This window comes from Desmodus rotundus, chromosome 8, assembly GCF_022682495.2.
Source record: "Desmodus rotundus isolate HL8 chromosome 8, HLdesRot8A.1, whole genome shotgun sequence".
NCBI lineage: Eukaryota > Metazoa > Chordata > Mammalia > Chiroptera > Phyllostomidae > Desmodus > Desmodus rotundus.
The window spans coordinates 20,793,837-20,809,419 of NC_071394.1; the positions used below are offsets into that span (position 1 = coordinate 20,793,837).

Consider the following 15,583-nt stretch of genomic DNA (forward strand, 5'->3'; position numbering starts at 1 on the left):
GGGGGCGAGACAGACCACGCAACCCAGGATTCCAGCATGGGGAAACAAAGCCTCAAAACCTCTCACTGAAAAAACCTGTGGGGGTTGCAGCGGCAGGAGAAACCCCCAGCCTCACAAGACAGTTCATTGGAGAGACCAGCATGGTCCTAGAATGTACACAAGCCCACCCACCTGGGAATCAGCACCAGAAGGGCCCAATTTGTTTGTGGGTAATGGAGGAAGTGACTGAAAGCCCGCCAAGAGCCAAGCCAACAGCATTGTTCCCTCTCAGACCCCAGTGTCACAATGCACTCATGTGGGTTGCCCTGCCCTGGAAAATACCTAAGGCTCTGCCTCTTACTACCTACTTAACAGGTGTGCTGAGAAAAAAAAAATGGCCCAAATGAAAGAACAGATCAAAGCACCAGAAAAAATATAACTAAGTGATAAAGACATAGCCAACTTATCAGATGCAGAGTTCAAAACACTGATAATCAGGATGTTCACAGAAATGGTTGAGTATGGTCACAAAATAGAGGAAAAAGAGAAGGCAATGAAAAGTGAGATAAAGAAAAATATACAGGGAACCAATAGTGACAGGAAGGAAACCAGGACTCAAAATCAATGGTTTGGACCAGAAGGAAGAAATAAATATTCAACCGGAACAGAATGAAGAAACAAGAATTCAAAAAAAAATGAGGTGGGGCTTAGGAACTTCCAGGACAACTTTAAATATTACAACACCCAAATAATAAGGGTGCCAGAACGAGAAGAGGAAGAGCAAGAAATTGAAAACTTATTTGAAAAAATAATGAAAGAGAACCTCCCTAGTCTGGCAAAGGAAATAGACTTCCAGGAAGTCCAGGAAGCTCAGAGAGTCCCAAAGTATTAGGACCCAAGGAGGCACACACCAAGGCACATCATAATCACATTATCCAAGATTAAAGATAAGGAGAGAATCTTAAAAGTGGCAGGAGAAAAGGAGTAAGTTACCTACAAAGGAGTTCCCATAAGATTATCAGCTGATTACTCAAAAGAAACCTTACAGGCAAGAAGAGGCTGGAAAGAGGTATTCAAAGTCATGAACCGCAAGGACCTATATCCAAGATTACTCTATCCAGCAAAGCTATCATTTAGAATGGAAGGGCAGATAAAGTGCTTCCCAGACAAGGTCAACTTAAAGGAGTTCATCATCACCAAACCCTTATTATATGAAATGTTAAAGAGACTTATCTAAGAAAAAGAAGACGATCAAAAATATGAACAGTAAAATGACAACAAACTCACAATTATCAACAACTGAACTTAAAAAAACTAAAACTAAAACAACTAGAACAGGAACAGAATCACAGAAATGGAGATCACATAGAGGGTTATCGGTGGTGAGGTGGAGGGGAGAGAATGGGAGAAAAGGTACAGGGAATAAGAAGCATAAATTAGGTACAAAATAGACAGGGGGAGGTTAAGAATAGTATAGGAAATATAGAAGCCAAAGAACTTATATGTGTGACCCATGGGCATGAACTAAGTTGGGGGAATGTGGGTGGGAGGGGTGGTGCAGGGCAAAGGGGAATAAAGGGGGACGGGGAAGGGGTATTGGAGGATTTCAGGCAGTGCACTGACACTGTCAACATTGCATTTGGTGATACTAGCAGCACTCTGGGGGATGATTTAGAAAAGGGCAATAAAGAGACAGGGAGATTGGTTAGGAAGCCTTTGCAATAGTTTGGCAAGGCAGAGACCAGACTCCTCGTCTACTGGGCTGAGAGGAAATTATGAGACTGAAATTGAGGAAATGGCAATTGAAAGAAGAGGTCAGGTGTGGGAGGACTTCAGAGGGAAAAACTGCAGGTATTGTGACTTGAGGAGAGTAAGAGTTTCAAAATAGGCATTTAAGTCATGAAAAGAGGGAACGCATTATGGTCCTGTAAATGGATAGACAGACGTCACTGAAGTCCCAGTGGAATGGAAACTCTAAGGCTACAGTATATGCTGCATTTAAAGTGTGAGTTTCCCTGGTGTTGCTCAATAGCAGGATGAGGAGACAGGTGGTGCGGATCCTGTTTTGGTTTTCTGGCCTCAGTGATGCAGCCCCAGCCTGCCTGTCCTCCAAATTTGCTTCCCATGTCTCCCTAACACAAACCTTCGGCCCACATCTGGCTAAGCTCATCACTATTCCTCAGACAGCACATGCTCTTTTAAATCCTGGGATTTTTTTTTTCTCCTGTTGATACCACTAAAACATCCTTCTTTTCTCTCTGTTTTATCTGGAACAAACTTTCTTTTCTCATTTTCTTTAACCCTCCTCAAACCTCTAGACCCTTTTCATTCTACCAGCTTCAATTAACTTACTCTAACCTCCAGCAATCTCACCTCTATTTGGTTGTCTCTTGCCCTATGATTGATATTAATACATGCTCAGGAATGCTAGGTTCAAATCCTGGCTTTGCCACAACTAGCAGTGTGACCCAGAGAAGGTCACTTAGCATCCTTATGCCCCCAATCCTCTTCTATAATTAGCGCTTACTTTCCATTTTTGTTGTGAAGATTTATTGAGTTAGTTCATGTAAAACACTTGAACAGTACAGAATACATAATAAAAAAGTCAAAAATATCTAGCTTTTGTTATGTGTGTAATTGTACTTATTGTGTTTCACCCTGGGCACATAGTAGATGCTCAAGAAGTATTTACTAATTTGACCTTATGAATATGTTATTAGATGAGCCTAGAAGGTCTGTTTCTATTATAATCTCTAAACTTTGTCTTCTTTGGGAGAGAATTACCAGTCTGTATTTTTGCTATTTCATAACTAAGGAGGGAGCAAATACTATTTGAAATATAATATATAATTTAGATATAGTAAATAAGGAGTATTGAGTGCTTATTATGTACTAGGCATGTATCTCCTTACAGTAACCCTATAAATGGTTATCATTACTTTACAAATGAACAAACTGATGTACCAAGAAGCAAAATAACTTATCCAAAGTTAAAGAGATAAGAAGTAGAAGAACTGGGACTCGAACTTAGGTCTTTCTGATTGTAGAGCTCATACCCATCTGCCTTCCCATATACATCCAACATATGGGATCTCGTGATCTAACTGCAGCCTGAACTGGGATCTTGAGCTTTGCTCATAGGAGTGGAGAGGCATTTACAAGTGGGAAACAATTACATGAGCCAGGTTGAAAATATAAATGAGCTTGGTATTTAGGAGCATCTGGTAAGATGTGCCTGAACCTATGGGGAAGTAATAAATATAGATAAGTCCTCTCTTCCTCTTGTTTTCTGTGTCATGCTTAATAACATCACTGCCTGCCTGTCCAGTCATCCCAGCTAAAAATCTGGGACGCTCCTTAGGAACTTCTCTCATTCATCTGCTAAATTAATAGTTAAACTCCACTGATTGACTGATGTATGTCATTCCTAGGCTTCCCTACTGTTACCTGCTAACTCGAGACTTCTTTCCTTGTAGGTTGGATTGCAAAAGTGTTATTTCTCTTTCCCTGGTTCTGGGTTGACAATTTTATGAGAAAAGTTCCCAAAAGTCAAGTCCCATTGGCCACTGTCTTTGTTGGAGGCCTTCAGTGGTTCCCCGGTGCTTTGGAACCAAGTCCAGGTGTCTTTGGATGACACACAGGGCCTTCCAGGTCTTGCCCTGGGCTCAGCTCACTTACATAAACCGCTACTTCTGTAGGATGGAAGGTCTTGTTTTCCATGTTGGCCTGGCAAATGCCTACCCACTACACAAAAGCAGAAGTGACTCTGACTTTGTTGGGGGTTTGCTCTCCAGCCTTAAGTATAATGTACAACCCTTCCTTTTGCCTCTTCTGTACACTGCACAGCCTGAACTTATATTTTCCTACTGATTTTGAATAATGATCTTTCATATTTTACTGCAGTTTCATAAGATTGTGGCTATCAGTGGTTCTCTAGAACAATGCCAAGCATGAAATTGGTACTCAATAATTGTGTGTTGAATTAAAGAAATAATGGATGAACAAAGCCAGAAAAATGATGAAAAGGTCAGATTTTAATAGGCTTTGAAAGCCAGTCGGAGGAGATTGGGGGTATGTCTTTTTGAAAAGGTGACGTGCACAAATTGTTTTAGGAAAATTGGTCACATAGGAGCTCTCAGATAAATTTATTCTCATCTCTATACCTCTGTTCACACTGTTTTCCTTCCCGCAGTTGCCAACCCTCGGTGCCTTTGCCCATTCTGTCCAGGGGAGCTCCCTCATCATGGAGGGTGTTTGAAAGGCTCTTTGGAAAACCAACAGGAATTTATACAAAATGTAAGTTACTATTTGAGTCTGCCATTTTCTAAGTCAGCCTGACCTGTCTGCAAGAAAGAAATCTTAAAAAGCCTTATTTACTAACAAACTCACCATCATACTAACAGGCAGTTAGTTTGACTATTTTGGAATTCAGTAAGACAGGGAAATTTTAATTAAAATTGGAGAAGGACAAAGCATAAATAAACAATTTATAGGGGAGCAAAATAAAGTGTTGGAATTGACTGAGCCCCAAAGCATGCATGCATGCATGTAATATTTCACATTCATTTAGTACATATAAAATTATATATGACATATATATATACACACACAAGTATACCGATAAATATTTAACAATTGCCTCACCACAAAAGAAGGGAGAGGCCCCGAGGTGTCATACTTGTTGATTTCTGCAATGTGAGTACTCTAACCATGACCAATTTTAACCACTCAGTTTGATGTCACTGAACAGAGAGTTGGGAAGAGATGCTAAGAACCTGCACTTGTGAAGCCTATATTCTTTGGCTGTAACATATGACAATGTATATAAACTTCTGGGAGCCTACTGCATGTCAAACTCAGTGCTGAGGGCACTGGGGATGGAAGGCCCTGTTCCTCAGGGTGTTAGTGGCAGGTGAAAGACTGACAGGCTAACAGTTATGATACATAAGAATAACTGAACCAGAAGTATCTGCAAAGTACTGTAAAAGCATACATAGAACTCCAAACATACATAGTTATAGTTAGGCATTCAGGGATATAGATTGGCCGGAGAAATTCAGGGAAGGCTTGATGGGGTGCATGGGGGACATCGAGTGCTCTTAGATTTGAAAGATTACTGGGAGTTTGCCAAATGAAGGGCACTCCAGTGGGAGAACATAGAAAGTTCAGAAAACTACAAATAATCTGGTATCACTGGAGCAGAAAGTATAAGTTAGGAGAGTCAGAAGAGATGATGCTGAGAACATAGGAAGGAGCCAGGATCTTTTTGTTATGCTGACGTATTTAAACTCTAGGCTTCAAGGAGCCATGCAAATCATTTTGATAAGCTCTCTCTGTGTTAGGTCTGCTAGTGAGCACTGTGCAGAATGATTGGGGGAGGGGGGATAGTGAGTAGAATGGGATCAGAAAGGCTGGTGAGGTGTGTATTGAACTAAGCAGGAGACAAACAGTGAACTAGGACAATGTAGAGGAATGGGGGCCGTCAGCAGTGAGAGTTAGGAGCTGCAAGTGCCAGGCCTTGGCTATTGGTGGGATTTGCAGGTGGGTGGGACCAAAAGGCACTTGGAGGGCCTCCTAGCCTTCTGGCTTAGGAACCTAAAACAGGAAAGAGAGAAGAAGGTAAAGGTGTATCAGGGAAAATAATGGGTTTAGTTTTAGACATATTAGATGGGATGTACATGCGTGAGGTCCAAAAACCTGATCCTACGGGCCAGGAGATGGCTTTGCTGGAGCTGTCTGTGGAGACTGGGAGGTGGTGGCTGTGACAGTGGGGATGGGGGGAAGCAGGCAGCATGGCAAAGGCCAGGGCTGGAAGGGCAGACAGGAGTTCGACGGAGCAGGACTACAGCCTGGTTCAGACTTCCTTCTCTAGACAATTCATTTTTGTGTTGAACTGTCTTCCTTCCTTTTCTCTCTTTCTCCTTATTGCTGGTTGTAGACATTTTGCCCATTTTTACAGGCCCTGTGGAATGCCATGAACTCCATAAAACCTTCCTCCTTCCCGCCCCCACCCCCCGTTTTTCTTCTCCCCTCACGGGTGTGTGCCCTCCGTTGTAGAACATATTGGTCCATTCAGAATTACATGGCCAGCAGTGCGCTCCCTGAAGGTGAAGAGCTTGTCTTTATGTAACCCTACAGCCTCAACGCCTCTGCCAGTGCTAAGTGTCTTGTGGGCAGTTTAATTTAATTGAGGATGGCATTGACTATAAAATGACCTACTGCAAAATTTGACTTAGTGTTGACCAAGACCTAACTTTATACCACTCACCCTTCCTCTAAGTAAATTAAAAAAAAAAAAAAAAAGTAAGGGAGACTTTACTATCTGTGAGAACATAGATACAGCCATGCCGTCACCTGTTTGGAACTTGGGGTATCGGTTTGCGTAGGAAGAATTCACAAGAGGCTACATAAAGAATTATAAAATAGTTTGTTACGTTCAAGGTTAGCTGATTTTATGGTGGGTGGTTTTTTTTTTTGTATGTGTGGCCAAATTGAGAATTCTGAAGGAGTTCAAGTTTTCTGTTCTTGCAGGCATTTAGAAAAATTAATTTTTCTTTGTTGATAAAATTATGGCTCAAAGCTACAAGTATAAAATTGGGAACAAACAACGTGTGTTCATCTAACCGTAGCATACAAAGCAGCTAACTGCAGGGGTTGTCACTTAGTCAGCTCAAGGGATATACGCCGCGCGAATGAGAAAACATAAGGCTATTTTTTAATAGTGAGATGGCACACTTAGATATCTGTGTGCTAAGTGACAAAAATTGCACTTTTTTTTCCAACATAGAGATCTTTAAATTACTAAGGATATAGTTGAAACCAGACAAGTGGAACAAATAAAACAATTACAAATAAAAGATGGGCCTGTGAAAACACTATAAAAACAGTCCCAGTGAGTTTGAGAAACCTCTAATTTAGGCCTAATGTTGAAGAGTTTGGTCATTAGTTTTCCTTGTAAGGAAATTAAACTACTTATATAACTTAAGGGACTCTATGCTCCCAAATATCAGCCCTACTGCCTGACGTTCTACCATTATACCTCCTTCCCTGTGTCTTAAAGGGTGTTTTCTGGTTTAAGATTTCTTCTTTAAAAAATAAATAGCAATAGAGGTGGGGGTAAGAGGGCGGCAGGGGGAGAAGGGAGAAGACACATTAAAGCCCTTTCTCCATTTTCCATGAGCATATCATACTACAGGAAATTGCTTAAGAGAGAGAGGGGAGGCTGTCTAGGAGACGGAGATCGCTGAGGACAGGTGTGAGAGGAGGTAGCTGATGGGACAGGTGGGAGGAGAGCCAACATGAATTTTGTCTGATGCATCTCATTTAATTTGAACAGCTACTCTACGAGTAATTGTTATTCCCATTTTATTGATAAGAAAACCGTGATTGAGAGAAACTAGCTCAGTCTTACCCATTTTCTTTTTTCTGGGCTATTTTCCTTGAGAATATTAATTTATAACATGTATATATTATAATTATATAAAAAGATCCAGTGAAAACATTAGAAAAAGAATATAACTAAATGCTAATAAATTGTGATTATAAGAAGTGGGATAAAGGATGCTTTTTTCTTATTCCTAGTTTTCTGTGTATTTCATAAAGCACATGAAGGCTTTTGTATCGTCATCCATCCTGGTAACAATGGCAACAACAACAAAAGGCAAGTATTGCCTGAGAAAAAAAAAACGCTGCTTCTGTTTCTTAGGCTACCAACATTCTCTAGTAGAGGTGGAAGCCTTTTAAGAAATTTATGGAAACAAAGACTCTTTGGTATTTTAAAGGCTTGTTTAGACACATGAAACTCATAATGAAAATTTGGCCATAGAGTCCGGAAGCTTCTCTCCGGACTGTGTTAGAGTTGCCTTACCAGTCACACTGACAGAAAACTGCATGAGAGTGAATCAGCTGAAAGTACAGCTGGCAGCGTGATGAGTGATGGGTCCTGCCGACCCCTGCGTTCTGCAGACAGTGAACATGCAAGTGGAACGTGTCTATCCCTATGACAGTCCTTTGAGGCACATGTTTTTGTTGCCTTCAAAATGCCAAAGATCCAGTCAATTCCTTTGAAATAGATGATCAATAAGAGAGAGAGTTTTTCTACACGATGCTGAACACCTGAATTGGCCGAACTGAGAGAATATTGCTGCATTGTGCAGAGACAGCTGAAATGGGACACACTGATTATTTAAACCGTGTCCCCTCACTATCAAAACAACCAGTTGTAAAGTCAAAAATGTAGTCAGCCAGATAATTCTTTTGTCTATGCATTTGTTTGAGTAACTTGCTTCATCAGATTTACCGAATATTTATTTAGTTTCCTAAAATATAATTAAATCTCTGAATAACAGAGAAAAAAAAGATTCTGTCCTGGGTTTTCTGCATAGACAATATAAATAAAAAACAAACAAAAATATCCTGTTTGTCCCTTACATATAAATGCTACTTTATTTCCTTTTTAAATGTAGTTTGTCAGGCTGTGTACATTTGACTTTAATAACTTGGTTAGGAAGACCTGGCTTGGATGGAATATTTATTAAAACATGAATTAAACTTGCTTGAAGAAAAAAATGCAGAGAAAATATTCAAATAAAATCCCTTAGGTTACAGCAGGTAGAGGTTTAAACTTTAACAGATGTAAGAAAAGAGCTATTCGGAAGAGGAAAAAGCCAGATCAGCAGGGGCCATTGATTTTGGACACCGCTTCTCTGCGCTTGCTCCCATTTGTCAGGGGCACTGCTGTTGTCCCAGGCTCGGAGCCCTGGTGCCACACTGAGTCGTCCTCTCTGGTCTTTTCTGTCCCACATGCTCACCACTCACCCTTTCTTTCTTTGAAACGTCTCTCCAGTTCACACCCTACTTTCCATTTTCCTGATGGAGAGTCTTACAGCCTCATTCCTGCATCACTAAAGCAACTTCCAGAGTGCTCTTTCTGCCCCAGTGCCTCGCCCCCAAATTGGCCCTGTCCACAGCTGTCAGGGTTGTCAGCCCTGAGCACCATGTCCCTCGGTGCTGCTTCCTGCTCACCACTCTCATTCCTTGTTGCCTTTACACTAAGTTCAGGCTCCTTTCTCTGCCTGATACTTGGGATTCTCCAAAGCTTTCTCTCTCTCTCTCTCTCTCTCTCTCACACACACACACACACACACACACACACACACACCCCTCTATCATCCAATCTTACTCTTCACTACTCGCCCAAGTACATCATTTGTTTTGGTCAGCCAAGTCACTCATCCCATTAAAAATCACTCACTATGTGCTCATTGTCCCGTCTTCAGACCCATACCCTTCCCATCCCATCCATGTCCTGTCCATGTGGAGTGCTGTCCCTCCTGGCTTTTACTTTCCAAATAGTCCCCATCTTCCCAGAGCCTTCTCAAATGCCACCTCTTCCATGACGTCTTCCCTGTTCTGTCTAGCTTCATAATTTCTTTTCTTTTCTCTGAACTTCTATCCTATCCATGATCAGGACTAAATTATGTGGCGAAGTACTTCAATACAATGCTGTCGATTTATTTGCCATCCCATAGGTCTCCGTGAGGGTGTCATTGGCATTGGTAACAGGGCACTTCATTGTGCAGGACTGACTGTCGTGCATGTTTCAGGGTATCTGGCACCCCTGGCTCTTGATGCTAAATGACGGTGATGTTATTATGACAACCCAAGGTGCTCTGAATACATTTCCAAACACCCTAATTATTAAAAATTTCCTTAGAGAAGTTACTATGTGATACACACACCTGTTTAACAAATAATTTTAACAAACAATCTTTGTTTAAATGGCAAATGTATATTTTTAAGAATAAATCTGTATTTTCGTAATAGTTACCAACATACTACAAATTTAGGAAGGAGGTTAATTAACACCTCGTGTTAATCACCACTCCATTTTAGGTGTCTTCCATAAGATAGTTCATTGAACTCTTACAACCCTGGATGTAGTGAAGCAGCCTCATTTTATAAATGAGGAAACTGAGGCACTGAAAGACCTGTGTATCCAAGATTGCACAACTTGATTAGAACCTTGGCATTTAAGCTCAGGATTGTTTGGAGCCAAATTTTTGGCTTTTTCTTTGACCACACAGCCCCTATAAAGACAGCCTGTCGTAACATGAAACAACAGTGTGGATGTGTAACACAATTATCAATTTAAAGGACATTATTAATGGTGTTAGATCCTAATGACTATAATTGAAAGGAAGGCTATGAGACCAGACAAACAATGTTTCAGAATTTATAACAAGGATGTCAATTGGAGTCTGAAGAATAAATTTACTCACTGACCTTCTTTGCTGCAGACACGAGCCCACAATTTGCCTCTAATTGAGATGTACATATTCTTTACTGTCGTATGGTATCGGTTAATGTTTGTCTTGGCAGATGGCCAGCAATTCTCTCTAAATTCCCCTTAATCAGGTTTGGGGTAATAGAGGGCCAAATGTGCCTTGTATGAGGTAGCACTGCTGGACCCAAAGCAATAGGAATCTGAGAGCTGGCAAGAGTTGCTCGGGTCTTCCCTGTCTGTCATCTAAGCATCTTCACTAATAAATGTTGTATAAGTCAAGCACCACAATATGTAAAATGCTGTAAATATTTCTTTCAGTTACAGTTCATTATTCATTTCATGTTTATCTAGAACAGATACATCTATTAGTAGCTTATTTCACTTGTACCTAAATGTCCTATTATAATTCCTCCTATATCAGCTAATCTAGAGTCTAGGAAGTGGTAGCATAGATTACCCATATGCACACTGTCAAAGGTATTCTCAGTTTCTACCTATGCACGTGGGGAGGACTGCATTCTTTACACATGCACACACACCCACACACAACCAACCCATTTGAAAGAGCTGGTAGTGTTGATTTCAAGGTTTCTTTTTCAGCTATGAGAATAAATGTTGACCATGTACTTATTCTGTTTAGCAAAGAAAGAAAAGGAACTAAAAGCTAAGTCCATAAACAACTTAGAACAATTGTGTAAATGTAAGTATGTATATACTATAGAAGTATTTTGTTCCTAAATTGTCTTTTAAACCATATCTACTGTAACAAAGTTGTACTTCATTCACTAGTAAAAATACTATTCAGCTGTAACCACATGGGGATTCAGGTGACCTGAAAACATAAAGGGATTTTTAGTTATGCTTAACAGGAAAAACAGGCACTTTTAAAAATTCAAGCATTTTTTGTGACAAGTTGAGCTTGGTGTTAGGGTGTTTATTAGAACATTTCCTGAGCAAAGTGCACTTTCAGCTTCTGCAGGATGAGACTCTTAATAGAGAACTGGGGAAGAGGGTGAGGGAATCTTTCCCACTAAGATTTTTAACAGTGAGTTCAGGAGCCCCTCTCAGTTATGTGTGTCAGTCCAGAGCAACGACAGTATGCTAAGAAAAGTTTCATTATTGCTTTGTCTCACCTCCTCTCAAACTATCTTGTCAAACCTTTGCTGTGCAATAACATTCTTAAAAATATCCAGCTGCTCCCTCCAGAAGCCAGAAAGGTGATAAATAGTTTGATAACATTTCCCAGAGAGGCACGAGCATTTAAAGGTAGATTTCTAGGGCTTCTGCTTATATGTCCTTATATGTTAATAACACCTGAACCAGTACCTGCTGATGTTCTATCAACATCTCCCCGTCTATTTTTAGGTCTTCAGTTGCTTTAGGGATGGATTTAATATGTAAAGCAGAAGCTTATGCTGGGAAATGTTTGCATGATTGCATTTTGGTTGAGGCATTAGCTAAGAAGGGCAAAGTTGATTTCATCTCACAGGGACCTCTGGCCCACATTTTCCCTGTGGACCTGGGCATTCACATGTGCTTACCTGCTTCCTTGAAGATACTGTGCTGTTGAAACACCTATTAGAGGCCTTTGAATTCAAATTCTTGTTCTGATGAATTGAGTCATTTTTCCACGTCTTGGAGTTTTCTTTAGGATCTGAAGGAATGGGATTTAAGAAGAGGATCCTCGCTATGAATCCGTAGAGGACAGTGGCCAGGATCATTGGCACAACGTAGAAGACAGCAAAGTCCATTAGGTAAATCGGTGAGTAGTAATTTCTGGAGATCTTGTAGCCACAAGAGACCACGATAGCATTTTTGTAGGTGCTAATATTGAGGTCCAGCAGGAAGAACCAGAGCATACAGTAAATAGAGGTGAAAGCCCAGACAAAGATGATGATCTTTTTGGCTCTGGAAAATGTGCAGAGAAACTGGGCTTTGATGGGGTGACAGATTGCTATGTACCTCTCAATGGTAAAGGCTGTGATGGAACAAGAGGATGCATTAATGCCCAAGTACTGGAGGTACGTAATGCACAGGCAGCCGACATAGCCATAGACCCAGAAGCCGTAGATACTGTCCGTGATGTTGGGTAGGCCCGCAGCCACCAGGACCATGAGATCGGCGACTGCCAGACTCACCAAGTAGCAGTTTGTGGGGGTCCTCATGTGCTTGGTTCTCATGACCACCAGGACTACCATGATGTTGCCCACGATGCCCAGGCCACAAATAATGAGCACAAGTAAGATGGTGACCACTTGGTATTCCAGGGCCACCACTGCTCGTGGCTGAAGCTGTGTTTGGTTCAGCTCACTGACTGTCTCGTTTTCCATCTTCAGTGGTGTGAAGTTTTTCTGAAAAAACACTTCTCAAAACATCCTCTTCCCAGTGCCCTGCCGTTGTTACAGTGCTTCTCTGCCCTGTGAAGAGTGACAGTCCATATTCATTCACAGCCTTGCTGTTGCAGATTAAGATACAGCTTCTGCCTGCTAACCCTCGCTTCCTCTCCTTCCCCCTCCCCTTTTTCTGCAAGAATAGGGCTGATGCGTACTTCTGAAAACTCCTTTTATTGCAACTCCAGTGCAGGATGAACTGTGTTGACTGGCTTACAGTAAGAGGGACCAGTTTCCTCTTCATGGAAAAAAGGCTTAAGAAAGAAGAAACAGAAAAAGCTCCCTGTTTTGAAAGAGTGCTCAGAGGGAAAAGACTAAAAAATACATGCAAACAAAAAAATAAATAACAAGAAACCTCTCAGACGCGTGGAAAAAGTAAAAATAAGAAAAAGGTACGAGAAGGGGGGTGTGGGGGTGGAGGGAGCCGAGAGGCTCACTGATCAAGCCTGATAGGAAATCAGCATCCACTTCGTTAGCTCTCAGAGGGTGAGATCCCTTTGCTACAGAAAAGCAAGCCTTTGAGCCTACAAATCTGGTGCCCCCTGCCCTACCTACCCCCTAAAGAACAGTCTCTTCTCTTACCTTTCTTCTTCTGTTGCGCTGCTTGCTTCCCTGGGTGTATGAAGCAGTAAGAAGTCCAAGTTCCCAAAGCTGCAGAAATTCGCGTCTACTTTGTTTGACAGGGAGACCACTTAGCAGCGCTCCTTCTCCAGAACTGCAGTTCCTCTGAACCCTCGCAGCTCTGTTCAAGTGATGACAGACCATTCAGCCGCAGCAGAGGCAGCAGCAGGAGCAGGAGCAGCGAGGCTGTCAAATCATAGATCGTCTCCTAATGAGAACTCTCTCTCCCTCTCTCTCTCTCTCTCTCACGCACACACACCACACACACATTGACATACACACTCACAAATGCCACTCAGTCCTCACTGATTCTTAATCTTCTTCTCTTGCAGGATTTACTTTTAACTCTGCTGATGTTACGCTCTTCACTCTGGAAGGCTGAAATCACAAGCAAGGGATCCAGTAGCAGGTGGTCTTTATAGTTGCTTACGGCCTGAGTTCTGCGGGCACCTCAATTCCTGAGCATCCCTGAAATATATCGACACCCCCTGTTTGGTAGGACTTTTGGAAGAGCAAGCACATCCCTCTCAGCCCAGACACAGCCCTTGGATCTTGAAATATCTGTCTGAGCTGAAATCAACTTCTTTCTCGACTACAGAAACCCTTAGGCTGTTTCTCCAGAAAACCAGTAAAATTGTCTCCCTCCTCTCATGTTATGTGAATGGGGAATGAGTTAAAATTAATCTAAAATCATTTTAGCTTCAGTCTTCTGAGGCTTATAAATATTAGTGAATTAAAAAAACGGTTTGAGCTGAGAACATCAATTTAAACCTGCACCTGATCTGTTAAGCTTGTTTTGCAATTCTGCCTCTGCATCACTTGGTAGAATTTCCCTAATTGCCCCAGGTGCCTCTGCCATCTTCTCCTCCCCTCTGGACCATCAGCCAGAGGGACCACCCAGCAATGTTTTTCGTTAATTTATTTCCAGGTGAAAACTTGTTCAGTGGAAACCTACGCCAGTGACTCATGCCTCTTGGTACCACACGTCTGAAATGAAACTTTATAGACCCATCTTTTTTTTTTTTAAATGAAATGTGAACTTGACATTAATTTTTATTTGTCTAAAGTAGTCCATGGGCAAATCTTTTTTATGGAAGCTTAGAAAAGGTGTCTCACCTCTCAGGCACCAACTGCATACACCAAATGTTAATGCTTGTCCACTTTTGTTTTATTAACTGACTGAGAAAAACAGTCCTTAACTGAATTTCCTATTTGGTGACATCGTCCTTCCAGAAAATGTCAACGGAAGAATAGATTTTGAGTAGACAGGACCTTGGGGGTGTCAAAACCATGTTCAAGGCCAGGTAACACTGACCTACAGGTGGGGCTCTGGATCATATGGAGTAAATTCCACCCTCTGAATAACCAAGGGCTCCTTGAGTGTCTACTGCTCCTTTCAAATCCTCGGTAGTTATAAATTAATGACTCATGACCCAGATTCAGCTTCCAAATATGTATTGTTCAGCCTGCAGGTGTAAGCTTGAATGTAATTTAAAATAAGCTGATCATTGTCGACCTTTCAAAATTGAGAAATTGTATACTAAATCTGGATTTCTGTCTGTCCAGAAAATAGGAAAGATGTAGCAATCATGGGCCCCTATTCCTGCATAGAAATGGTCATCTGAAGCTGAGTAGTGGCTGTGGGTAGCAGTTTGAGGAGCCCTTGATACGGGAAGTGCCTTCCATTTTCCTCACGGAAATTACCTCCTTCTTACCTGTCCCATGTGCCAGCTTCACTCAGTTATCACACACACCTGGCCTCTGTAGCCCTCTGTGTCATATACAAGTTCCTGGGAGAGACAATGGAGAGTGCCAGCCACCTGCAAATTCTTTTTACCCCAAGGAGAATTTCAGCCCACATTCGATTGAAGTAGTTTGTGTTCCCCACTGGCCTAGCAGACTGGACAATGGATGTACCTTGTACCTTTCTCCCAGATCTAGAGAGCAGAGATTGCTCTGAACACCCCATTTCTTGACTAGACCTCTTCATTTTTCAGGATAAAAATTCTAAGATGAAGGCATGACCTCCCTACCAGATCCCAACTCCACCGCCTCCAACCCGAAATGCCTCTTGAAGTCATATTGCATAAAGCACATCTTCTCCTGTCATTCTCCCTAGGGTTTTACTCAGTTGCCCAGCCTCCCAAAAGGACCTTACTTCAGGCCCTATGCTTGAGTAGTAAAGATGAGGGGAGAAATCATTTATAATGCCATGTGCTGTGGCAATTCCATCCCTGGTCCAAGTCTTATCGCATTCTTCAATATTTCTGTGCAAGTGCATCATTCTGAGTCTCTATTTTGTGTCTCT

General features: G+C 41.6%; 1 protein-coding gene across 1 annotated transcript in view; it reads right to left on the bottom strand.

Moving 5' to 3' along the window:
* The window catches only part of TRHR (thyrotropin releasing hormone receptor), a 36,501-nt gene extending 23,847 nt beyond the window's left edge, over positions 1-12,654 (bottom strand). Inside the window, exon 1 of the mRNA XM_024572318.3 lies at positions 11,806-12,654. Coding sequence (XP_024428086.1) covers positions 11,806-12,594 — 789 coding nt within the window. The 5' untranslated portion in view covers positions 12,595-12,654. The remainder of the gene's footprint in view (positions 1-11,805) is intronic.
* Between the last annotated feature and the right edge of the window lie 2,929 nt (positions 12,655-15,583).